A 27493-nucleotide genomic window follows, 5' to 3' on the forward strand; every position below is an offset into this window, starting at 1 on the left:
TGTTAATTAATGGAGATTCATCAGAAGATGCTTGGCTGGAGAGTAGAACATCAGGTTGTCCCCTCACCTTAACGCTGTTTGTCATCTCCATTAAGAACTTAACAGCAGCAATGTGAAGTAATAATAAGAGGGATAAAACATGAGGTGCAGGAAGTTAAATTATCGTTGTAGGCAGATGACAGAACCTCAAGTCAGTCAGAACCTATTAATTTGCCACAACTGAACTGTAGAATATAGATGATAAGGACATGGAGTGGAATGTTCTCCCTTGGGAGGTTGTGGACTCTCCTTCCTTGGAGGTTTTTAAGCAGAGGTTGGGTGGCCATCTGTCATGGATGATTTAGCTGAGATTCCTGCATTGCAGGGGGTTGGACTAGATGATCCTCATAGTCCCTTCCAACTCTACAATTCTATGATTCAAGCTTTACTAAGTAAGAAATGAGAAAAACCTATACTGGTTATTTCCTTGCCCACCTTTGCAAATATATAGCACAGTTAATCTTCTGTTTGTTTGTTTTTGACTATAGTAGGGACCTGGGTGGCGCTGTGGGCAAACCACTGAGCCTAGGGCTTGCTGATCAGAAGGTCGGCGGTTCGAATCCCTGTGACGGGGTGAGCTCCCGTTGCTTGGTCCCAGCTCCTGCCAACCTAGCAGTTTGAAAGCACATCAAAATGCAAGTAGATAAATAGGAACCGCTACAGCGGGAAGGTAAACGGCGTTTCCATGTGCTGCTCTGGTTTGCCAGAAGCGGCTTTGTCATGCTGGCCACATGACCTGGAAGCTATACGCCGGCTCCCTCAGCCAATAATGCGAGATGAGCGCGCAACCCCAGAGTCGGTCACGACTGGACCTAATGGTCAGGGGTCCCTTTACCTTTACCTAGTGACTAATGAAGCAGAACCTTTGAATTCTTATAGCCGAATGTTTTAGCTTCCACCTTGCTCAGTTTCTCTGTGTGAAGAGTTCCATTCTCAAGGGGTGTAAGAAAGCAAGAATCCCTCAGTCTGCTGCCACAATCTGTGCTTATGAGACTATTTCTCATAAACAACACATTGTGTGGTAAGAATTCCCCTCTACATCACCTTGTTCATTACCCAGGTGAGGAACAACCACCTTTTGAATAAACCACAGAAACTATTTTTCAAGTCCAGCATCAGGATTTAGGGACCCAGCATTTATTATAGCTATTACAATAGGACAGAGCTCACTCCACTCAACGGCCAGTTGAGAAGGTCTGCCCTAAGGCACTTCAGAACAAAGGCTTATATAGTAGTTCAAACACAGCAAACAAAGAGTCATAAAACATCTTCACGTATATCAAGAAAGGCTACAGGTTACTGGATTGAGGCTCCAGTCTACAATTCTATGATTCTATGATAAAATAAATAACTTAGATCTCTACCTTAAGTCCAGGCTAGATGCAACTAGATGGGGAAACCGACTGAGTTGCCTACAAACTACCCTCCTTCCCTGTTCCAAAGTGCTTTGCTTCCCTGCATGGCAAAAGAGACCAACATCCATCCGTAGGTCTTTAGGAGTTAGCTCTTAAAGCAGGGAGCCAAGGCATCATCATTTGTTGCATCTGTGCTCCAGCACTTATGGCCCCATGCAGGTCACCAAGGAGTAAATGACCGTGGCAGCAGGCAGAGAAGAACCTTGAGCCGTATGGAAACATGGTTTCTGTTTTGTTGTCTGGGCAGCCCAGGACCTCCATACACACTGCCCGGGCTTTTGCTCTAGGGAGGTCACTTCAGTGCTGCTAACTCAGCAAAAACAATGTGGGAGGCAGCAGTTGCGAGTTAACTGGTCTCTTGCAGCCACAGCAGGTGCTGTGATTCTCCTTCAGTTTGACTTTGGTCCCAGATGCACACATCATTGTGCTTCAAGACAGATGGATGCCAATAATGAGGGTTGCCATACGTCCGGGAATTCCTGGACAGGTTCTCTTTTGTAGGTCCTACATGCCTATCTGGGGGGGGGATTTTACATTTTAAAGCAAATGTCCTAGATTTTGGTCTTTCCTTTTGTGTGGGCAGCTCTGGTTCAGGCTCTGGCTCTGGCTTGGCAGCTACCGTATCAGGCAGTTCCCCTAGAAAAGCTCAACAACTTTTTGAGGCTCAGGCCTCAGTTATCCTTGGTTGGATAATGTGCAGGAGAGCTTCTGTTTTCACCTGGGAAATGCTGGGTTGTGCGTGGAGGCACCACACTTACACCAACTGCATCATGGGGGCAATTCAAGTTAATTGAATTCACATCAGTGAAGCCAAGAATCCTCGAAATCTTTTCCATGAGCCCTCTTGGAAACAAGAGGTAGCTGCTACTGATGTGGGCCTGACTGGGGGCGGAGTGGTAGAAGAGTGGGGAGGCCCATCATTTTCAGCTGTCTCTCTGGGAGTTGGGTTACCACTTATTGACCTAGAAGGACTCCCTTGTTCCTGTAATAGCTGAGAGTTCCTGTCTCCCACACCTGCTCTGCAGCTGCTTGTCACGGGGGAGCCCTCTGTGGGGCATAGCCTGGCCTGGGAGCCGTGGAGCCCACAAAGTATATTTCGCTATTGAAGGTACTAACTATTTCTGTTGGTTTCTGTCCTGCTCCATCCCAGAGATTCTGAGAAGCTTCCACAGATATCCAATGTGTTTAATTGTATTTAAAAGGGTGGTGGATGGGGTATGGATGTGAGTGCAATGTTTCCTTGTCTCTTCTTCCTCTGGCTGTTGAGTGGGGCTGGTCTGGCTTTCAGCCCGTCCAGGGCAATTGGCCACGGAAGGCAGAGCTGGAATGGTGGGGGAAGGAAGCCCCTGGCAGCAGCCATTGGTCCTCTAACACTTTTTATCCCACAAACTATAGCCTAATGTGTGGAACACTGCTCTCTGTGCTAATGACATTATTTCCCTGTGCTCATTCTAGGAATTGTCTAGAAATCTCACCAAGGAACACAAAGAGAAGAGACCGAATGCAGGCAAAATGGATCTGAAAGGCAAGACAAATTCTTCTGACACCATTGCTAACAACCTTGCTGGCATCCAGAGTTCACTGCAGAGGGATGCTGCTGCCGCGTACACTCTCACTGAGGTGAAGCTAACACCCGAACCCTTTTCAGATTTCTGCAAGCTCCTCCTTGAGGACCAGGATCTTTACATTTCCATCCCCCATCCCTCCCCAAAATAAATGAAATCGGGATTCTGTTAAGATTCTGCCTGCTACGTTTAAAGCAGGGACAACAATCGCTTTTTGTGACTCAAGTACAGTAGTCTTTAAAATATTGACTAAAAGGCTGCCTGCTCCCATGAAAGGGTAGCAGTTCATTTACTCTGCGTTTCTTGTTTTGTGGTTTTGATGGGTTGGGGTGGGGCACCTGTGAGCCTCCATATGTTGTTGAATTGACAACACTCATAATCTCCAACCAGCATGGCCAGTGGTCAGGGATGATGGGAAGGTTATTGGTTCACACTGGCTCTTTCAACTGTGTCCAAAAATACACAGGAACATTTTTATTACTTCATGCGAGCGCTATCTCTTTCACATTTCAGTATTTCAAAAATCTCATTCAAATAAATGTAGCCATATTTTCCCATCTGATGGAGATGTTTGATAAACTTGTATCTTTTACATTAATGGATATATGTGTTTCATTTTGAAGTCTGTTGACAGTATTGACATAGCTGCCAAGTCTCCCGTATTCTCCGGGAAATCCCTGTTTTTCCAGCTATTCTTAGCTGAAAAAACAGATTTTTTTTGTTTCCCCCCGGTTTATTCTGGCGTGGCGGCCATTTTGGAACTGGGCGGAGCATGCTCAGAAGCGACTTTTGATGCTGCTCTGCCCAGTTCCAAAATGGCTGCATTGCGACTTCTGGCGCGGCGGCCATTTTGGAACTGGGCAAAGTAGCATCAAAAGTCACTTCTGAGCATGCTCCGCCCAGTTCCAAAATGGTAGCAGCGCTACTTCCGGTCTGCTACTTCTGGCCCGGTCCCTTATTTCTCGGACAGCAACTTGGCAGGTATGAGTATTGAAGTCTGTTGACAGTATTGATTGACTGAGGTGGGAAACCTACGGTAACCAAGGAGATGTTCTTCCACATAAGTCATGCCAGCTGTGATCTTCATTGCAGTAGAGTTCAAGTATCAAGTAGAGTTTCTGAGAAGTATTCAAAAGCACTGCCATATACAGCACATTGCAGTTCTTGTTCCTGGGCGTTACTAGGGCATGAATGACCACTGTCCAGGCTACCTTTGTCCAGGAGGTGATTGTGGTTAGCACATCAGTCTAAGCTGGTGGAAAGTGCTTTGTGATACTGATGCCAGAACTATGTCCCAAACTAACAAATCTCTGGACTGCAAACCGATTCCTTTAACAAGAGAGGATGCAGCCCATCCAAGACAGAACTCCACCTCCTTGGTCAGATGGATAATTACTGACAAACACTCCCTCTTTGTCCTCTGGCCACACTTTAACATGTTGTTTTGTTTCTCAAAAGGAAAAATACGAAGAGGTTTTCCTGCATGATGAAATGGCTTCTCAGCAAATCAGTTCTGCAGAGTCTTTGCGCTACGCGCCCCCAGCTCCAGAGACAAAGTCAACTTTGCCAAGAAAACTGCATGTAAGGAGCCGGACTCCAGCTCAACCCAGCATCATCCGGGGAGTCACTTACTATAAGGCCAAAGATCCTGAGACAGAAAAAGACCTTGATGAACGTGAGTTGTTGTTTCAGAACTGGGGAGGTTGTAGAATGGCACTTTCAGAATTTTGGATCTCAGTGAAATGCTGGCAGGCAGCTTGCTACACTTGTCATTACTTTAATTCTGTTTACAATGCTTTGAATAATATATTGGGGGGGGGATAGCAGGTGAAATTTTAGTCTTTTGATAGAATGTTTTTTAAAAAAAGGACTAGTGGGGAAATGGGAGCAGAGGAATGGGGATGTGAGCCTGAAACAAAGGGAAATTCAAAATGGTTGGAAAACTTGAATATTGGAAACTGAAGGTATGTAGAAAGGCCTCAGCTGTGGCCTTTTAAGGCCAGGAAGGAGAATTTCACGACGACTCCCTCCCCACATGGCACATGGGATTTCCTTTCTATTGCTGTGGCACAGAGAACGTTATATGTGGTGTGTACATGTTTTCAGGGCAGCTTTTATTTTTATGACTGAGTGGAATTTGATCAGAAAGAGGATATAGGGTTTAGGAATCAGCAAGGAGTTTTATCTCCTGTGGCTCATTACTCATTGAGCAGGTGAGTGGGTGCTTGTTGGCATTCCCTTTCAGGGTGTGGATCAGCTTGCAGTAGAAGTCACTTTCTGTAGGGCACCTGTCCTCTGCCACTCTGGGGACTAGGTGACAAGAAGATGTTCCTGCCTCCCAAGCAGGAGAGATGGATGAACTAGATGGCCACTGAAATTCATCCCAAAGCCAATTTATATTGTAATTATTTTGATAATATTTCAAAAAACAGCAACGGGGTGCAGGCTTCTATGTGCCTATCAGTAGCTGGGTGGGAGGTTGTGCATGTAAGAAAGTTCTATGTATGTCCTGCTTCACCAGCTAGCATTTCATGGGCCCAGGAAAAAAAGGTGGAATCCTGCCAATCGGCTGTTCAGGAGGGGGAACAGGGTACCTGCATTCTGGTTCAGTTGCTCTTCCTTTCCTTCCCCCATCAAACTGCTGATCAGGAGCATTCCATTTTCTTTTACAGTGTGCAGTCCATTGGACTGGGGTCAGAATCAGAAGAGTCATTTTGGACGTTTAATATTAACATGGAACCTGATTCTCAGCTTTTAAGCTCCTAAGAACTGAGTTGCGCATTGCTTTCTTTTGAGGTTAACATTTAAGATGTTTTAAAGATGAGGCAATGGTAAGAGAATGTTTAGGCTTGCACACTAGGTGGGCCTGCTGAGAGAAACAAGGGAATTGCCTCCTATTGTTCATCTAAGGATACCCAGTTAGGCCACAGTTCACCATGTGTTCCTGGTACTGACCCAGTTCACCCCAGCATGGTAAACCGTAGTTAGAAGTTAATCGTGATTGTGCCTTTCTGAGCTGTTTGTCTTCTCCCTGCTAGTGCACAGAGGAACACGTGGACCTGTTTTATACTGAGTCAGCCCAGTAGTTCATTTAGTTTAGTATTGCCCACTCTACACTGACTGGCAGAGGCTCTCCGGGGTTTCAGAGATGAAATCTTTTCCAGCCGTACCTGGAGGTGCCAGAGATTGAACCTGGGGCCGTCTGCATATGAAGCCAGTTGCTCTTCTATTGAGCTGCAACCATTCCCAAACAAAGCAGGACCCCTGACTTACTGGCATGTCCAAATCAATGATTTGTGGTTTGTTTCTCTCTCTACAAACCACAGCCTGTAAGTCAGGAACAAACTCTCTTGGCTGTGGGTGGTGGGGTTTTCTGGTCACAAAGCAAACCGAAATCCCTGGTTTAGATGTAGCATGAAGCCTGTGGCTGTATGTAGTGTGTAGTATCACAGGGAGGAGGCAAACAGGCCAGAAAGGTACAATCATTTTAAACCATTTCCATCCACACCGTGTTAAGGAGGGAAGGGTGAACCCCACTTCTTGTTCTGTGTCTTCAGCAGACGATGAGCATTTCAGCGGTGAGAACCCAATTGATATGCTGATTGAAGACCAGCTATTGCAACACAGCTACCTGCCAAATGTTCCCATGAGGAAGCAGCTGTCTGTGGAAAAGCCACTTATTTACCAAAGCATCAGGCTCATAAAGGAGCATGCCACAAGCACCACATCTGCTGGAAAAGAAGCAACTGCAACAACAAAGCTGCCACTGTCCTCTGCCATCGTGCCTCCCTCTGTTGAGCCAACACCACCGTCTACCTCGTCGGATCTCCCTACAGCCAGCAGCCATTTTCCAATGGTTTTGGAGCCCACAGCAGCCACTGGGGTCTCCTCCGTGACTGACTTCGTGGATGAAGGCGCCACATGGCCAATGAAAGCAGCAGCTCAAACTGCCACACAGGCGTCCACGATTGTGGCAACCCAGAATGCTTTTGACACAGAGCCCCCCCTGGCCAAAGCAGCCACAACAAATCTCCACACACAGGCAACAGCTCAGCCGACGTCAGCTGCCACAACCAAAGCGGTGCCCCCTGCAGCCCCTGCCAGGCCCAGCCTCACCGTCACACCCACACAGGGGCTTGACGAGGAAGATATCCGAAACAGCATTGGTAAGCTTGTGTCCTCCTTCCCTCACATTGATATTGCTTTAATCCAAACTTGTGACCAGGGTGTTGGTGGAGCTCTGTTTTGACAGAGAGCTCTGTTTTGACTGAGAGTTTTAACAGGGCCTGTAATATTGTCCTCTCCAAAACAAAACTTGGCTGGTCAAGTTTGGAAGAGAAATGGAGACACCTCAACATTAGGTAAGCAAGTGCCACATATTTAGGGGATTTCCTAAGAATGCAGAAGCATTTTCTTTTGTAAATTTAGAAGAAGAACAAAAATGGTCTAAAAAGGACCTGTGAGTTTTCAGGACCTACCAAATGTTGACAACAGTTAAGCTAAAGGTGTCAGTTGAAGAGAACCGGGGTGGGATTGATCTGATTAAGCCCGATTCGGTTCAGGGAGATGTTTTCCAATGAAAGAAGTGCAATCTCTCTTTCCACAAATACTGATGCACCAGAAAGAAGTATATGGAAACACCAGGCTTGTCTATCTAGTCTGGAGTAACATTGAGTAAAACAATTGGACTCTTAAGTGGGAATAAAAGAACTAGTATTAGGCTAGGCAATATAGCACTGTAGCTCAGTGGCCAAGCACATCCCTAGAATCTCCCATCGGATCAGGTTGTGGATGCTGGGAAAGATGATGCACTTCTGCCAGCCAAGGTAGACAATGCTAGTCTGGACAAATAGTCTGACCCGATGTAAGGCAGCTTCTGAAGTTTCTTAAGAGTTTTGCAATAGTTGCCGTCTAAACTGCCTGTGTCTGATGCTTATTAGAACTACAGACTTCAGGCACAGAAAAGCAGGAAAGCACCACACTCACACCCACTGCTCAGCCACATGGAATCAGGTGCCAGAGAAGCAGCTCTCGCCTACCTGTGACAGCAGAAAGGCTACACTTATAAAGACACAGAGATGGGTGGCAGGAGATTGTTGGTAAAACAAACTGATGTAGGGCAGTGGCAGCCCAGGTTCCTTTTCCTTTTCCAAAAGGAGCTCGTGCAACTGAAGTGAAATATAGCAAATTCTGTTAGGAAAGCAAGCAAATCACTTAAATCTGAAGCTAAAGGGGCATTGCTTTTCTGCAGATTGATGGATTCTCTCTCTCTCTCTCTCTCTCTCTCTCTCTCTCTCTCTCTCTCTCTCTCTCTCTCTCTGTGTGTGTGTGTGTGTGTGTGTGAGAGAGAGAGAGAGAGAGAGAGAGAGAGAGAGAGAGAGAGAGAGAGAGAGAGAGCACCAAACACTACATTATATGAGGGAAACTAAATTCTGTGAATTGACCAGAAGCAGAATAAGAAAAAGAAATTGCAAAGTGATAGAATGCATGCATTCTATCATGCATCCTTTGCCACTGATCTGCAGGGGACTCCTAGAATTTGACTCACTCTGAGGAGAATTATCTGGTGCCTCATCTTGCTGTTTTAAAGGCCCTGGACCAGGGTCTGTTATCTGCTTTACAGACAACGTTAAGTTCTTGAGTTTTGTGGGCTGCATTGGTTACTGGCAAGCTATGAGCCTGTCTAGAAAGAATTTTGTATATGGCACATCCTCTGTGCCAACCCTGCCATGTTTATTAATATTATTTATTTATTCATTCATTCATTCACCTATGTATTCCACAACATTTCTATACTGCTTGAGTAATCCTGTCTTGAAGTAACCAGGGCAGGGCTGCTGTGTCCAGGCCCTCCCAGTCCAGGAACCATCATAGCTGCCATATCAGTTGCAGCTGGTAAAAGGCACTCCTAGCCACTGAGGTTACCTAGGCCTCTAGTGACAAGCCTGGATCCAGAAGCAACCCCAGATTGTGAACCTGGCCGTTTTGGGAATGTGTAACCCCGTTCAGAGTAGGCAATTGACCAATTTCTCTGCCATAGGAACAACTCATCCACAGTGCCTCCATCTTGCCTGAATTCAGATGTTATAGAGAAATAGAGCTGAGTGTCAGCGTACTGAGGGCACCTGGCCCCCAAACTCCTACTGCCTGCTCCCTGCAGCTTCATAGAAATACAGGCAGCTCCCCATTTGCATGGGCGTTGTGCTCCACATCATCACACACATCAGTGGGGCAGACATAAGCCCACCCCTGTTCCATGGCCAAAAACGGCACATGCGTCAGTGGCCACACATGCCTTGAATGCGCACAAAATGGGAGTTGCCTGTATTAAAGCTGCTGTCCTGCAGTACCCCATAGCATACCCACCAAGGAGCAGAAAAACCCCTTCCCAATGCTACTCTCTGAATTTTGTCCCATAGGTAGGACCAGAACCACTGTAACACATTGCCTGCAATAACTGATCAATAAGGTATTAATAACTGAATAATAAGCTTTGTAATAAGTAGATGAATAGCTCACTTTGTTGCTGCTGGCTTTGTCTTTCAGCTATTAATCACTTTAATTCACTGGCCAATTCCCATACTTGTGTGTGCCATGTTAAAGAGAAAGGCAATTGCGGCGGGAAAGTGGCAAGCGGGGCAAGAAGCACTTGCCTCTCCTTCTCCACTGCAAATTCAGCTCCACTTCCCACCAGCTCAACAGCTTCCCAGAAGCAGCAAGCTTACAGGTGAAACTCGGAAAATTAGAATATCATCGAAAAGTGCATTTATTTCAGTAATGCAACTTATTATTATTTTTTTTTCTTTTAATTTTTACAAATGCTTTCTTTTGGAAATTCCACATTAATAATACAAAAAATCAACAAAAATAAATATCGCTATTACATTTCATTAATTACATTCCATTTATAATTGACTTCCCTAACAACAAATAATCACAGTTACAACAAATAATGGCTCGACATACCTTGCTTTGCATGTCATGCATCTATCTCATATATTGGTTTCACCTTTTAAGTTGCATTATCGAAATAAATGCACTTTTCGGCGATATTCAAATTTTCCAAATTTCACCTGTATGCTCACCCTCACCTGTCCACTTGTAAGGTTGAGCCAAAGGTTACTAAGAGGTTACTAATGTGCTACATACACAACACAAGGTATTGTTGTGATTGTCGTAATTTGCTGCTGTGTTTTATTAACAGGCCAGTGCAAGGACACCTTGTCTACTGTCTCTGGGCCCATGACCCAGAACACGTATGGGCGGAATGAAGGGGCTTGGATGAAGGACCCCCTTGCCAAGGACGAGCGAATCTATGTCACCAACTATTACTATGGCAACACCTTGGTAGAGTTTCGGAACCTGGACAGCTTCAAGCAAGGTCTGCCTTGTGCTGTGTGATAAGAGTGCCTGGCACTGAGGGAGAAAGACAGGCTGAGTGTTAGTGGTGGATCCTGGATGGATTCAGAGCAAAGCCAAGGCACAATGTAGGGCCATTAAGGAGTCTGCTGGGATGGAGTTGGGTAGCTTTGATTCAGCAGTTTGAGGCTAATATGGACATAGAAGCATGAAGTCTTCGAAGTTAGTCAACTGCAGATCTTGGGCCTTCTCGGTAGTGGCGCCCGCCCTGTGGAACGCCCTTCCATCGGAGGTCAAGGAGATAAACAACTACCTGACATTTAGAAAACACCTAAAGGCAGCCCTGTTTAGGGAAGCTTTTAATCTGTGATATTTTAATGTATTTTGCTATTTGTTGGAAGCCGCCCAGAGTGGCAGGGGAAACCCAGCCAGATGGGCGGGGTATAAATAATAAAATGATGATGATTATGATCAGAAAATTAAGGGGACCCAAAATAGTCTATCCAGCACAGGTAGCTCCCACTTATGCCCAGAAAAAAACCTCCTTCAGTGGATGAGAATGGCCTGTGGATCATTTACCCAGCCATTAATTACCCAGTGTGCCCATTCATGCTACGGCACTGACTGAGGCGCCTCAAGTTACTGGTGTATATATGGCAAATATTAGAATATCCAGAGAAAAACTACTGAATATTCAACATGAATATTCACAGAGGAGGATCTTGGGAAATAAATTAGTTTCAGGCCTAGTTAGAGTAGAGGGAGGTGCCCGTGACAGGTCATCAGCTTGCCTGACTTGAGGGGATGTGGTTGAGGAGGTGTTGTCTGGGGGAGTCCCAAGAGCCACGTTGAGAAGCATTTTAACTTCCACTGCAGGCCTGAGGTTCCCCACCACTGTCTCACACTGACTGGCCGGTACCATGCTACATGGACCAATAGCCTGATTTGGTATAAAGCAGTTTCCTGGACTCCTTTTTGAGCCTCCATAGGAAACAGATGAACCAATGAAAGTAAAATCAAGGGTGGTGTAAGAGCTGTCGAGCAGACTCCCTTGGGAGGTTGTGGACCCTCCATCCTTGGAGGTTTTTAAGCAGAGGTTGGTCATCTGTCAGGGATGCTTTAGTTGAGGTCCCTGAATTGCGGGGGATTCAACTAGATGACTCTTTCCCTTCCAACCCTACAGTTCTCTGTTTCTATGCTCTCTGCCCCTTAGGTCGATGGAGTAACTCATACAAGCTGCCATACAGTTGGATGGGGACAGGCCACGCAGTCTTCAATGGCTCTCTCTACTATAACCGGGCCTTTACCCGCAACCTCATCAGGTACGACTTGAAGCAGCGCTATGTGGCTGCCTGGGCCATGTTGGAAGATGTGGCCTATGACGAGGAGACACCTTGGCGGTGGCGGGGCCACTCTGATGTGGATTTTGCAGTGGATGAGAATGGCCTGTGGATCATCTACCCAGCCATTAATTACGAAGGCTTCAGCCAGGAGGTGATTGTCCTTAGCAAACTCAACGCCAACGATCTGAGCACTCGGAAGGAGACCACCTGGCGGACAGGCCTGCGCAAAAACTTCTATGGCAACTCCTTTGTCATCTGCGGTGTCCTCTACGCCATTGACAGCTACAACAAGAAGAACGCTAACATCTCTTATGCATTTGACACCCACACCAACACCCAGATCATCCCCCGCCTGCTCTTTGAGAATGAGTACTCTTACACCACTCAGATAGACTACAACCCAAAGGACCGGCTCCTCTATGCTTGGGACAATGGCCACCAGGTCACGTACAAAGTCATCTTTGCTTACTGAGGACACAGTGAGATAATGTTTATAAAGGCCACTAGCACCTTTTTTTTAATAAATATTTTTTTATTGTACAAATCAGAGTAAATAAGGTTGTTGTTTTTTTTAAAAAAAAACTTTTTTAAAAAAAGAGTGGATTGTAGATCAGTCCACATCCTAAGCCAACCCTTTTATTTTGGGCATAACCCTGCTTTTGTTTTTATACCGAATGTGCTGCCTCCACGAAACCATGGAAAATATTGTTCATTAGCACCTGCTAAGTGCAGACTCTCAAATGATAAGGCAAAGGGATGCTTTTGTAACACACTTTGGCTGAGAACAGCCCCCCCCCATTTTTTATAATAAAACATCAGTGTTAAAAACTCAGTAAAACCAGAGTCCTGCTCACATTTCCTTCTGTCATTGCTTGTCACTATTGTATTTGTCTAGTTGCATTGTATACTCTGGACCATAGAGCCTGTAACTGGTGTCGTTCCTGCCCCAGTTGCTGTCTTTTGAACCCTGGGCTGGGAAAGATGTTGCTAGATTCTATCTCCCATCATCCCTGGCCACTAGCTATCTGTGGAGGGGCTGATGGGAGTTGGGAGTTCAACAAGATAAGGAGTGCCACAGGTTCTTCCCATGATTCTTAATGGGATAATTCAGGCTGAATTCCTAAACATACTTGCTGGGACATAAGCCCCATTGAACATAGCAGAACACACACACACACCGAGCTAACCCCCCCCCCCCCGAGCTAACCCCGAGCTAACCTCTACAGAGCAGACTTGCAAAAGAAAACTTGGAAGGAGACGAGTGCAGGCCATCCCTTCGTTGTTTGCCCCTTGTACTGGGTAGAACTCCTTCCAAACAGGCTTTATTCAGCTGCTAGATCTGCTAGACAACTGTCCCCTTATCCCATGGTAGCTTATAGGGCGGGACTTTATCAAAAGCTTTTTGAAACTCCAGATGTATACTGCCTACTGGATCCCTTCTTTGTATGTATGTGTGTGTTGACATTTTAAGAACTAATAAATAAAATAAAATGGTGAAGCAAGACTTATCTTTTCAGAAGCCATGTTGATTTTTCAGCAAACCATTTTCTGCTCGGTTTCTAATAATTGTGGCATTCTACTAATGAGGCTGACCCATCTGTAAATGGTGAGATCTTTTTTGCTATATTGCTGTGTCAACTTCCCCTCAACGCTTGCATTGGCATTGCAGGCTGGCCAGTGTTTCCTTTCACCAGGACCTGGCGGGAGCCAGGGCTGCCAGGGCCTTCGGCAAGAAGCCAAGGAAGAGCACATGGGATGGTGAGGGGGTTGGCTTGGCTGCACTGCTTCTGCTCCCTCCACGTCTGGCACGATGTACTCTCCTGGCCTGGCTTTGGCTCCAGCGGCGGCAGGTCCTAAGCTTGTAGCACATGAGAGACAGCAGCATGCAGGGTCAGGGAGCACACCTCAGGAATGGCAGCCAGGTCCAAAGCCCTGGAGCCTGTAGGCCTGTCTTTGCTCCCTTCCACCCCTACCTACCAGTACCCGCTCCCCACCTTGTCCCTGTACAAGCTGCCTGACTCTGGGGAAAGGAGGGAGCATCTGAGCCGGGCAGAGGAGGACCAGACCAAGAAGCCTCAGAGGCTGCCTGGAGTTCTAGAGCAAATCTGATGTGCATGCAGGGATGGAACCACAAGGCTGTCCTGTGCCAGCGTGCTGCACCTCCTGCGTGCTTCTGCCTGGCACCACCCCCTTCTGCCGCTGAGAGGCAGGCAGTGAGAAAGAGGCTTATGGGGTGCCCTCAGCCCATCTCTGGGTGCAGCAAGACCAGCTTGCCCATCATGATCTTGGGCCAAAGGTGTGGGAGAGGGACCATGGCGGCTCCTGACACTGCTCTCCCCCCCCCCACCTCAGGACTGTAGCTGCTGCATTATTCCCCAGTTAAGCTCAGGGAACCTGCTGCCATGGATCAGACCTGCCCCAGCCCAACTGAGGTTTGGTCCCTGTTGTTGTTGTGTGGGTGAGTGCACAGGAGACCGAATATGGCAGGCAGCACCCACAGGGGAGGCCTCAGCCGATGAGGGCTTCCCCTTGATGATGCTACCTTCCACCTCAGAAATGGCTCCGACCTCCAAATGTGGCCATAACCATACTCATCCTTATTTTTTAATAAATAAATAAACCTTCCCCTTTTTGGTTTGCTTTTTGTATTTTTAGTCAATTTCCCCCCTTTTCTTCCTTTTTTTCTAGGGAGGGGGGAATCTCCTTTTAACTTTATCTCCCCTCCTCTTTCTACTCTACTTTGACTGACATCTCTTAATTCTGGATCCGCACATCCTTGCACAGCAGAGACATAGATTTTTGGGTCAGCAACTCGACTACCCAAGTTTGCTATTAATAGTGCATAGGCTGGGTGGAAAATAAATCTACAGTCATACCTCGGGTTGCGTCTTTTCAGGATGTGAACGCAGTGGACCCAGAAGTGTTTACTTCCGGGTCCTGCCGCCTGCGCACAAGCGTTCTGCACGCTTTGTGCATGCGCATAAGCGCGCTTTCGCACATGTGCTTCTGCACCGCTTGGGTTGCAGACTTTTCAGGGTACGAACACCCCAGAACGGATCGGGTCTGCAACCAGAGGTACCACTGTAAAATATAACACACACATAGAGATATTGGGGGAAGTGCTGCAAGACAGAATTTGAACTGAATGCACACAATAAAACCAAACATCATTGAACTACTGTACACTTAAAAGGTTTTTAATTTATTTTTTATCTTCTAAAGAAATAACAGATACAGAAGTAGTCCCTGATTTTGACATCCTGGCTGTAGGATGCCTTCAAGCCCAGGCTACATCCAAAGCAGATGCATCACCTTAGGTACAAAACACACACAGATCAAAACTCTATCCCACCCCCAAAACAGTTCATACAAACAGAAGAAGTTACTTTCTGGGTCAGACATTGAAAACAAATAAACACAATCCTGGAAGAAGGAAATAACTTAGTACAAAAAGACAATGTGCACAATGCCGTCTTTAATTTATTTGTGGGATGTTAACACACAAACCTGGGCTTGTAGAAAAAACTGGTCTAAGCTTGCGGGGCGGGGGGGGGGGTGGCAATCAAAATGAGATCAACTTCTCAGAAAATGGTCTCTGCTTAGCTTCTTCTGAAAGGGAGGTTTTCAGTTTTAATAAAGTGTTCTGCAGGAGTTGTGTCCTAAGCCAAGGGCAGCTAGCCAGTTGCAGACAGGCAGTGCTGGGGCTGGCAGGAGGACAGCTGAACGCCGTGACTTTCACATGGGCTAGACTAGAGATTAATAAAGGCCTTCAAGAAGGGGGAGGCTTTTAAAAGAAAGCAGAGCATCCCTAACAAAGGAGAAGTGCCCTAGCAAAGCAAACAGGACACTGCTCTAGTTCATACTGTAGCTCCTTGAACTTGCATTACTGCCCCACCCCCAATGGGCCAAGACTAGCACCAGGAGAAGGATGTGAGCCTGGTGCACTAGGCACCCCCAAGGAACCCTGTATTAGCTAGGACATTTCTGCCCAACTTAGGCCAGCATGTTGGATGAATGAAAAATCAAAACTTGACAAAACCAAGCTTGGTGTGCGTGTGCGAGAGGGGGGGAGTGCTGCTGCCTGATTTGGCTGGTAATTTGCTTGGCAGGGCCAAAAACTCATCAGGATTCTAAATGCACCCTCAAACCATACCCTTTATTACAGAAAATGTTTGGCTATACCAAAACTGCTTGCTTCAAACGGTGTTGTTGGACCAGGTAAGTCTAAAAAGTAGAGGAAAGTACTCTAAAATGGTTCACCCTCCAACTATGCAACAGATCCAGCACTGTAGCCTTCCTACTGGAAGCCATCTTGCACTTCCCCCCCCCCCAAAAAAAACACCTTTCCAAAAATGTTTCTGTGTAGATTTCCATTAATATCAAATTGTGCAAAATATGGCTTCCTACAGGGAAGTGCTTTCAGGATGCTGAGATTTCCTTGTGCCACAATGGGGGCTCAGCACCCGAGTGAACAATGCCTTCCTTCATAAAATAATGTTTTATTATTTTATTATAGCCACTAGGAGCCAGCAAGTTTCCTCTGCAGGAAAAATGCAGCAGAATCCCTCCATGCTCAAAGGCTCTGCATCACATACACCCTGAGATGCTGTGAAGGGGTAAAGACAATATATGGTGGAGTTCCAGTCACATAAGCACATTTTGTAAGAGACAAATTCACCTGTTGCATGGTAAAATCCTGGCAAAGCAAAGCATTTCTCAGCATAATGGACAAATAAGAGCTGGTGTATACCGGTATGTTGTTGTTGTTGTTTATATAGTGCCATCAATGTGCATGGCACCTTACCAGGTAAGCATTAATGTTAGGTCCTTGGCCTGAAGAGCTTATAAATGAAACATGGGAGACAACAGAAGCAGGAGACAAGCTAAATTGGGACTTGTCAGAGGTGGCTTCTCTCCTTTGGAGCATCTTTCCTGCTGATTTCTAGGCACCAGTAAAAAAAACTCTTAGCTGATGCACCAGCTAGCTCCTGGGTTTTTGGTTTGTTATTTTAAGAATGTTTAAGGTTGATACTTTTCCATTTTCATTGCCATTTTGTTATATTGTTTGGGGTTTTCCTTATGTTTTATGTATGTCACTTTTGATACTTTGGCAGAAAGTTAACCAGTAAGTTATTTCAGTTAAAAACCCATTCACTTTAGTTACACAAGGTCGGCGGTTCGAATCCCTGCAATGGGGTGAGCTCCCGTTGCTCGGTCCCAGCTCCTGCCCACCTAGCAGTTCGAAAGCACGTCAAAGTGCAAGTAGATAAATAGGGACCACTCCGGCGGGAAGGTAAACGGCGTTTCCGTGCGCTGCTCTGGTTCGCCAGAAGCAGCTTTGTCATGCTGGCCACGTGACCTGGAAAAACTGTCTGCGGACAAATGCTGGCTCCCTCGGCCTATAGAGCAAGATGAGCGCCGCAACCCCAGAGTCGGACACGACTGGACCTGATGGTCAGGGGCCTTTACCTTTACCAGCTTATTTGCACAAAATAATTGAGCACAGGAGTGGTGTACTCCAGTGAGCAGGGTAAGCGCAGGTAAGCTTCAGGACTGCACCTAACTTGACGATGCCACTTTCAGATCAGCTCAAATGCTGTGGGACAATTTAACACCTCCTGCTGCCAGTCATAGCCACAGAAGTTACAGCAACTGCATCTATAAGCCAGGATTTCTCTACCCGTCACATCCCATTCATAGGAGCTTCTGCCGTTACTTCCCAGGTATGTGGACCTGACATTACACTGATCACGAGTAGAGTACTTGTGCAAGTGTTATTTGCACAAATGTAGTGGTATGTACAATGTCTGAACTGACTCCCTTTTTCTATTTGAGAAACAGGCGACAAAGGAAGCAAGAGGTTGCTGGTTCTGTAACACCTGCACTGGTCATGCCATATCGGCATGTTCTTCTCTGCTGAGAGTGCTTCTGGCATGAGGTTAGTTTTCTCTTGGGAGAAGGCAGCCATTCTTGCTGTAAGCCCCATTTGTTTCAACATGCATTTAACAGATCATGCCTGACTTACCCTTATCATATAAGTTACCCTGAGGATATTTATATGGAAAGACAGCAAATATATATATATTTAAAATAAATAAATCTAAACCTTAGCCTCCTGTCTCTAGTTTCTTTTCCCTTTGCATGATCTGTCCATCTTCTACAACAGCAGCACATTCTCCTTTCCTATTCCTGACAATTTCAAAGCATATCCCAATATGGGTGCTCTATATGCCCAATATGGGTACTCAATATGTCCAAAGGAGTGGGGGGGGGGAGGCAGTGAACCTGCTCTCACTGAGTGCGGACATTTAACTGGCTCTGGCTTTGGTGGCCTTTGCATCTTCTTTAAGAGGCACACCCATTCCCAGCTGCCTAGAATCTATCCCCTTTTTCCTGACAGTGTAGGGATTTGCACAGCTACAATTGTTTCCTTCTGCAAAGCCCATGGTCATTACACACTGTTCTATGGTCTTATCCAGACGATCTGTTCAAATATTGTTCTCATTACATATTAGTGTTTGCAGGACAGCCCTGCCATGTCCCCTGTCCCCAGGTAATGGATTTAGGAGAAGGGAAAGTGCTTTCTTAGGCTAAAAATAAAAATCTAAAAACAGATATATGAGAGAACATGCAAAGGGGGACACTCACAAGAGAGTTGAAACACCACAGCCTTAAAGCAAATTCTGGAGAAGAAGCCTCATATCCATTAAGGCCAAAAGTGCATTTAGCTACAGTTGCTAAGCGAAGTTTAGCAAACTGAAGATTGGCCACTGAGTGTGTGTGTTTCTCTGTGAGTCTGTGTGTAACTGACAAGGGGCTCTTCCAAAGTCAGTTTCAGTTCCCTCTGTGCAGGCTGATATTACGAGTCAAAACTTGGGTCTGCAACAGTGAGGTTGTAAGTGCCAGCCAACAGATGCTCATAAAGACATTGGGAAAAAAAATTCCTTCCAGTAGCACCTTAGAGACCAACTAAGTTTGTCATTGGTATGAGCTTTCGTGTGCATGCACACTTCTTCAGATTCACTGAAACAGAAGTCACCAGACCCTTAAATATAGTGAGAGGGTGGGGAGGGGTATTACTCAGAAGGGTAGTGGGAATGGGTGATTGACTGATAGGTGTGGAAACCCGTTGATGACTGTTAACGACTGGAATTGGTCTTACAGGAAAAAGCAAGGGGTGAGATGGCTAAAGATAGCTTTATCCTGTATGATGAGATAAGAATCCAATGTCTTTATTCAGACCAGGTCTCTCCATGGTTTTAAGTTTGGTAATAAGTTGCAGTTCAGCAACTTCTCTTTCCAGTCTATTTCTGAAATTCTTTTGTAATAAGACAGCTACTTTGAGATCTTGTATAGAATGTCCTGGGAGATTGAAGTGTTCTCCTACTGGTTTCTCTGTCTTGTGATTCATAAAGACATGTCCAACCCCATTCCAGACTGCACAACTTTGTAACCCCACTAGCTAGGGAAATAATTGCTTGCCCATCAACTATACATTATTAACTTGAGGGATGGATAACCGGTAGCGTCACCAAAAGATCCATGTTTATGATACAACAGTTGTCTCGAGGCTGAATGAAACATCTGAAACACTAGAAGCAAGCTGCCTTGGGAGACCCTCACCTGCAATCCACATCACCACAGCTGGGACCTCCTTGTTTTCTCTCCCCCCCCTCTACTTTTGCCATTGATCAAATCAAATCAACCAAAAGTCCACCTCACCTATACAACCAAGTAATGATTTATTGCTACTGGAACAGTAGCAATGGTACAAAGCAGCGAGGACGGATTGGGTTAGTAGTCTTAGAGGCTTATTTGATAGCCTCATGTTGACTGTGGTAGGCTCTTGACTGAGGCAGGACACTGCCCATAAAGCTGCCACGGCAAACCCATTAAGAAGCAACCAGGCCAATTGGTCATTCCAGGGTATTAAGCCTGACGGGGAGCCTACTGTGGTGATTCTGTGATTGCTCTCACAGCAGGAGCTGCCTCTGGGACTGTTGGAGGAGAGCTGTAGAAGGACGTTGTATGGTTCCTCTGATGGTCTCGAAGGTAACGAGGGATGGAGGAGCTTTTGATGTGCAAGATCCTGGTGTCCATCACTTCACAGTCTATCTGCATCATAACTTCGTAGTCTTGGCCATTGATTATTTTCTCTACAAAAGTGAAAGAAAAGAGTCATCATGGGGAAAACATTTCCGTAAGTGTATGTATGTATGTTATAACATAATCTAACATAACATAACATAACATAACATAAAACATAACATAACAATATATATGCAGCTGCTGTACAGAAAAGTTGTTCCTAAATTTCTTACAAACTAATTCATATGAAATGAACAACACTAAACAGAAAGCAGTGTTAATTATTCAGTGTTCTATTCCATTTTAACTGGGTACATTACTTGGATGGCTTTATGCCATGAAGTGGTCTATAAATGTGTATTACAACAACAACAACAACAACAACAACAACAACAACAACAACAACAACAACAACAACAACAACAACAACAACAACCAAATTGCTGTGGAGTGCTTTCCCACAAACTCAAAGCAGGTAACAGTCTATAAACAAACAGGAATAACCCCACCACACTTAGAACAAACAAGAACAACTAAAAATAAAACCAACTTCAAAAGGGAGTGATACACAGTAAATTATCCAAATGACCAGTGGGGAAAATATTTTACACCTGTTACACTCCAGTAAATATGTCAATTTCCAAAGACATCCAGGTTTCAAAATTTAGGACAGACCACAATAAAGGCCATGTTCCTGGCATCACGGGCAGTATCTGCTGGCCTGATTTCAATTGGCATGTGGGCATATACAAAGAGAGGCAGTCCTGAAAGTGTGTTCCAGAGCATGTTGATCAAAGATACTACAAAACCCATGATCCTCCTAGACGAGGGCTGTTTATCAGCCTTCCAGAAGTTGCTGGATTACAAAACCCAGTACACCCAGCAATTAGACACACTGGCTGAGTCTGATGGGAGTTGGAGTTCAGCAGTATCTGGAGGGCCACAGGATCCCCACCCCTGTACTAGATGTAGTCAAAAATAGAACTAAACACCCACCAATGAATATTAATCCTGGATGGATACCATTTGGAAAGTGATCAGTAGGTTTCCTATTTATCAAGAAGGAAGAGTGAACAGCTTTCCAAGCAAAGCTGTATAAAAGTATTATATGATTTTTAACCTGGCTGCTGTGCTTAGCTGAAGTGTGAGCAGTTTTATTTGCTTTTCTTCTTTTTTGGGAACATGGCAGCTGTTCTTTTGTACAAGCTGAAATGAGGACAGCCACCCAAGAACAGTGCAGAGGATGGTATCCTGCATCCCAGCCTTTCCTTTAGGGCACTGCAACAATGGTTGAGAGTTTGTGCAGAAGGGGCAACAAACCATCTTCAAGAGAACTTTGGGATTTTGCTTTGCCACTTATCTTTAGAACCATATCATGTGGTGTGGTAAGAACTGGCTCTGAGGTAGAACTTTGCAAAATCACTCCTCACATGGTCTCTGCCTTTCCATTCACTTTTTCATTTAATGTACCTGCATCTCAGAGCTGTTCCTGCCATAATGGATGGTATTTGGCTGTGCCAATATCCAAGCATAAAAAAGGCAAATTTCACCAGATAAGAAATATGCCACTTCCTCAAACAAGGGCTCAATCCTTGGTATTTCAAAAGCCAAAAGCAATATATGTATATGTATATACCTATATCACACACACACACACACACACACACATTTTTATTTGCCAAAGTATGTCAGAGATTAGTATTTTTAAATTTTAGATTTTCCTAGTTGCCCAGAAAATATCAAGAAACTCTGGCATAAACCAATAATCAGTGCCCAAATAAAAATTAGTTTCCCCCCAGGGAAATTGTAAATATATAACTCAGAAAATACATGTTTCAAGGGTAGATGGTCCAATGTTCAGTCCCTGACATCTTTACATAAAGCTACCTCAGGTAACAGAGCTGAAAAAGGCTTCTCTCTCAAAAAGATTTCTCTCATCCTGAAAATCTGGACCAGACAGATCAATGGCCTGACAAGGGCAGTTTCCTATGTTCAACCCTGGCAGGGTGTCCACACACCTTTGAAGCTCATAGGATTGGGGTGGGGATTAACTTACTTACTCTGGATGTATTTACACATGGTGGTAATTCTGGATGGAGAGAAAACAAACCAGAGTGCTGGTTCAGATGCTAACAGTTTAGATCAGGAACGTCCAACTCTACAGAGACTCCGATCTACTCCCAGTACAATAAAACTGGCAGTGATATACCCATTGACATTGCCCATAGTTGTTGAGCTTTTCTGGGGTGGGGTGGGGCATCAGAGTTGTTTTTTGGTCAGCTTCTTTAAGGAATTATTTTTAACAAAATGATCGCCAAACTTCGCTGCCATCCCTCCTTCCCCCAATCTGTCGCCAACAAAGGAAATTTAACCTTTAATAGCTGCGGCAGTGACGCCAAGGGGGGGGGGACAAAGAGCCGGGGCACGTAGCGATCGCTCAGGAGCGACCAGGTGAGCACTATTTGGGCTCCCGCAATCAAACTGGAGCAACCCGACGATCTACCTGTCGACCGCTTGGACATTGCTGGTTTAGATGAGAACAGGCTTGTTTCTCCACTCTGCTAAGTGAGAAGAGAAACAGGACTGTGAAACAAACCGCACAGCTGGGGCTTAGCATTCTGTGTGAATGCAGCCATTCTAAATTTATTCATTCTGAAACTTGTACTCAAGCTCGCTCCCTCAAAATTGGATGCTTTTTAGAAATTTTACACTGAGACCGATATGGAATTAAGAGGCAGACAAGGAATCAGTTTTTGTAGCGCTGCCTAGGATACTCTTACACATTGCAAAAATTGACTATATTATGAGCAATCTCCCAAGCTTTTATAATAACATAAGCAGTCTCTCTCTGACCTCCCTAACATCCACAATAGCTTTCAGCTTCTTTTCTTTTTGCATTCATGCCAAATTGCCCTGAAGTTTGCCCCACCCCAGCACCTCTTGGTGGGTGGTCCGCTTCTCATCACTCATCAAGGGCACCGAGCCTACCGGTAGAGCAGCTTGCTCCAGGGGGTTTCTGCACAGTCAGTCACTGTGTGGCTATTAAACGGGCTCTTTGGATGCTGCTTCCTGCTCTCTGCCCCGCAAAGTCCAGGTGGTTGAACTGGCTAAATGCCTGTTGTGGAACAGTTGCCTGGGAGCTCTTGTGTGCTAAATGATGCTCTTCATCAGGGCTGTTCAAACACAGGGACTACCTTTTTCATTTTCTTTCTTGACAAAACAAAATGGGGAACACATCTAACATCAACATTTGGGTGGGGGAAAGTGTATGGTGTCCCAGATGGGACCATGCCGGATGCTAATTCTGCTCTTTATGACTGCCCATTAGTGAATCATTCGTTGCCCTCTGAGGCACGGAGGTATGACAACATGTACTGCCCCTTAATAATTGAACTACTGTAGGTGGACTGGAGTTCCCTCATTTGACTGGTAGAGAGGAATAACAACAAGAACAACATTATTATTATTATTATTATTATTATTATTATTATTATTATTATTATTATTATTACCCCGCCCATCTGGCTGAGTTTCCCCAGCCACTCTGGGTGGCTCCCAACCGAGTGTTAAAAACAATACAGCATTAAATATTAAAAACGTCCCTAAACAGGGCTGCCTTCAGGTGTCTTTTAAAAATAGGATAGCTGCTTATTGCCTTGACGTCTGATGGGAGGGCGTTCCACAGGGCGAGTGCCAGTACCAAGAAGGCCCTCTGTCTGGTTCCTTGTAACCTCACTTCTCGCAATGAGGGAACTGCCAGAAGGCCCTTGGAGCAGGACCTCAGTGTCTGGGCAGAATGATGGGGGCGGAGACGCTGCTTCAAAAAACAAAACAAAAAAACACACACATACAAAAAACAAACCGATCAAATTTCTTTTCTTTCAGTCTCCCAAACCAGCTTCTCTATGGTGGAGAAACAACACAGCAACATCATGTACTGAGTCACACCACTGGTCTGTTTTAAACCAGTGCTGTACTCGGACAGGCCATGGCTCTCTGCAGTCTTCCCCTGACCTGCTACGTGGATGGGGCATTGTTTGAGAGTGAGAGCAGAACTATTCCCCCTTACCCAATTTCTTTTCTCCCAATAATCATACCCCTAATTTAATAGTGCTAAAACAACTTGCATGGATCACACCCATGAATGCCTGTTGACGTGTGTGAAGCATACAATTCCTCCTGGGTAGGGTCTCTGAGAAACTGAACCTTGGGTGGCAGCAGGGGGCTTTAAAAAGAGCCTACAATCTAGGATCTTAACTCTGTGCAATTATCTCTGGAATAAACAGACACAGTACTAGAGCCCTGTTTTATCCTATAGGTGCAATCAGTGAAAATCTATTCCCGTTTACAAAACCTAAAGACTGGAGAGCTGCAAAATATCCAGAACAACTGACTGGCTCAAACCAGAAACTAAGATGATGTTCATTAGTAGTTAAGTGTAGCCTCAAGCTAATCTTTCTTCTTCTTTGGCGATCACTCGTAGCCGAGTAGGTTTGTCTTCCATAAACACGGTTTTAACAATGAGTCCGTAAGTGACTGTGGAGGCCAATTCTGGATCCGCACGTCCTTCCACAGTAGGGACATATGTTTCTGGGTGGGAGTTGATCACGGTGTGGATTTGCTAAGCATGCCTTCCTCTTAGCACGTTTCTCCCTTGCGTCCTGAGATTGTCTTCAAAGCCCATGACACCTTTGGTAAAGGCTGTTCTCCAACTGGAACGCTCGCAGGCCAGTGTTTTCCAGTTGTCGGTGTTTATACTACATTTTTTTTTAATTTGCCTTGAGACAGTCTTTAAACCTCTTTTGTTGGCCACCAGCATTACGCTTTCCATTTTTAAGTTCGGAATAGAGTAGTTACTTTGGAAGATGATCATCAGGCACCAACACAGCATGACCAGTCCAACAAAGTTGATGTTGAAGAATCATTGCTTCAACACTGGTGATCTTTGCTTCTTCCAGTACAGTGGTACCTCTACTTACGAATTTAATGCATTCCGAACGCACATTCGTAAATCGAAAAAAAATGTAAGTCAAATCCCATAGGAATGCATTGGGAGAAAAAATTCGTAAGTTGAAGCAACCATATCTAAAAATTCGTAAGTAGAAAAAAATCCTATCTAAACCGCATCCAAGATGGCGGACGGAGCTCCGTTCGTAAGTAGAGGTACCACTGTACACTGATAAGAGTTCGCCTGTCTTCCCAAGTGATGTGTCAAATTTTTCGGAGACACCATTGATGGAATCTTTTGAGCAGTTGGAGATGGCATTTATAAGTGGTCCATGTTTCACAAGCATATAAAAAGGTTGGTAGTACAATAGCTTTGTAAACAAGCATTTTGGTTTCCCTGCAAATGTCCCGATTCTCGAACACTCTGCACTTCAATCGGGAGAAATCTGCACTCGCAGAGCTCAGGCGATGCTGGATTTTGGCATCAATGTTGGCCCTTGTGGAAAGGTAACTGCCTAGGTAAGAGAAGTGATCAACATTTTCCAATGAGTTGGATCTGTGGCCCTGCAGAGGGGTTATTTTGTATTTGTTGGTGCAGCACTTTGGTTTTTTGGATGTTGAGTGATAGGCCAAGCTTTTCGTAAGCTTCTGCAAAGATATTTAGGATGGTTTGGAGGTCATCCTCTGAGCGTGCACACACTACGTTGTCATCAGCATACTGAAGCTCTATGACAGACTTTACGGTAACCTTACTTTTTTGCTTTCAGCCTGCTCAGATTGAAGAGCTTTCCATCTGTTTGATATATGATTTCTACTCCGGTGGGGAGTTTCCCCTTGACAAAATGTAGGTTCATACATGTAATGATTCATACAACGCTCATGAATAGTCTGAAGGCAGATGACACAAGTCTTCTGCTGAGGCTAAGCAGGTCCAAGGCCATAAGCTGCCTGGGTAAGAGACCACTTGAGAACCATTAGCAAGCCACTTTGAGTTATTTGAATGACAGCAGGGTAGTGGCTGAATGAATATGTGAAAACACAAGAATAGACACTTCATACATTCAGCAGAGAATCATAAAATCAATATAGGAACAAGTCTGTAATTTCATTAATTCTGTTTCTGGTCTCTCTGTTAAAAGAAGTATTTGTTTGTTTGTTTGTTTAATTATTTTTTATTATTTTCCTCTTTCCATTTCTTTAACATCATACAATACATAGTCAACCAATATACAAACTGTAAGCTTTACCAAGCTTGGACTTCCCTCCCTCCCCCAGCAGGTAATGTATTTCTATCTGCTCACACGTTTTCCTACTTTAGCTAGAAATCAGTATTGTAGGATTTATTTCAACCCCGCTAGTGTCTTCAAATTCTTATACTACATATACTACAAATTTACTCTACTCTTTCAAAAGCATTCATAGAATCATAGAGTTGGAAGAGACCACAAGGGCCATCCAGTCCAACCCCCTGCCAAGCAGGAAACACCATCAAAGCATTCCTGACAGATGGCTGTCAAGCCTCCGCTTAAAGACCTCCAAAGAAGGAGACTCCACCACACTCCTTGGTAGCAAATTCTACTGTCGAACAGCTCTTACTGTCCGGAGGTTCTTCCTAATGTTTAGGTGGAATCTTCTTTCTTTTAGTTTGAATCCATTGCTCCGTGTCCGCTTCTCTGGAGCAGCAGAAAACAACCTTTCACCCTCTTCTATATGACATCCTTTTATATATTTGAACATGGCTATCATATCACCCCTTAACCTTCTCTTCTCTAGGCTAAACATACCCAGCTCCCTAAACCTTTCCTCATAAGGCATTGTTTCCAGGCCTTTGACCATTTTGGTTGCCCTCCTCTGGACACGTTCCAGCTTGTCAGTATCCTTCTTGAACTGTGGTGCCCAGAACTGGACACAGTACTCCAGGTGAGGTCTGACCAGAGCAGAATACAGTGGTACTATTACTTCCCTTGATCTAGATGCTATACTCTTATTGATGCAGCCCAGAATTGCATTGGCTTTTTTAGCTGCTGCATCACACTGTTGACTCATGTCAAGTTTGTGGTCTACCAAGACTCCTAGATCCTTTTCACATGTACTGCTCTCAAGCCAGGTGTCACCCATCCTGTATTTGTGCCTTTCATTTTTTTTGCCCAAGTGTAGTACTTCACATTTTTTCCCTGTTAAAATTCATCTTGTTTGCTTTGGCCTAGTTGTCTAATCTGTTAAGGTCATTTTGAAGTGTGATCCTGTCCCCTGGGGTATTAGCCACCCCTCCCCATTTGGTGTCATCTGCAAACATGATCAGGATGCCCTCAAGCCCATCATCCAAGTCGTTTATAAAGATGTTGAATAAGACTGGGCCCAAGACAGAACCCTGTGGCACCCCACTAGTCACTTCTCTCCAGGATGAAGAGGAGCCATTGATGAGCACCCTTTAATATCTTCAAGTTCTCTAAGGAGATATAAATATGATGCTATCCATTACACTTATACAGCATAGTTAACAACCCGATGTGGTACCATTAGGACTAAATGTCAGGGCTAGAGGCTATCAATGCAGTGCAACCTCCTTCCCCTTTAGCTCTCCTACACTGGAACTGAACCAGTTTCATGCTTAGTGTTAGCAGAGAAAAGTTCTCAAAACTGAAACTGGCTGTTGAATGCAAACGGGTTCAATGCTTCCTACCTACTCTAAAGTAGTGATATCCAATATGTCTGCCAGTGTCCTTACGGACATTTT

At 45.0% G+C, this 27493-nt stretch overlaps 2 protein-coding genes across 8 annotated transcripts in view; one reads left to right on the plus strand and one right to left on the minus strand.

Annotated features, from left to right (window-relative positions):
- OLFML2B (olfactomedin like 2B) overlaps window positions 1–12511 on the plus strand; it is a 29669-nt gene extending 17158 nt beyond the window's left edge. The window contains exons 4-8 of one of the 2 annotated variants that reach the window (XM_060276588.1): window positions 2910–3074; window positions 4478–4694; window positions 6580–7185; window positions 10224–10400; window positions 11592–12511. In XM_060276588.1, the coding sequence (XP_060132571.1) occupies window positions 2910–3074; window positions 4478–4694; window positions 6580–7185; window positions 10224–10400; window positions 11592–12193 (1767 nt within the window). In that variant the 3' untranslated portion in view covers window positions 12194–12511. Of the gene's footprint in view, window positions 1–2909; window positions 3075–4477; window positions 4695–6576; window positions 7186–10223; window positions 10401–11591 lie in introns of both variants that reach the window. The other variant, XM_035123008.2, reaches the window with a different exon arrangement.
- Window positions 1–27493, minus strand: part of ATF6 (activating transcription factor 6) — a 127946-nt gene that overhangs the window by 7829 nt on the left and 92624 nt on the right. For 5 of the 6 annotated variants that reach the window (XM_060276592.1, XM_035123586.2, XM_060276591.1 and 2 more), the window contains exon 16: window positions 15182–19877. In XM_060276592.1, the coding sequence (XP_060132575.1) occupies window positions 19669–19877 (209 nt within the window). In that variant the 3' untranslated portion in view covers window positions 15182–19668. Of the gene's footprint in view, window positions 1–15181; window positions 19878–27493 lie in introns of those variants that run through there. The other variant, XR_009557854.1, reaches the window with a different exon arrangement.

This window comes from Zootoca vivipara, chromosome 7 (assembly GCF_963506605.1).
Source record: "Zootoca vivipara chromosome 7, rZooViv1.1, whole genome shotgun sequence".
Classification (NCBI taxonomy): domain Eukaryota; kingdom Metazoa; phylum Chordata; class Lepidosauria; order Squamata; family Lacertidae; genus Zootoca; species Zootoca vivipara.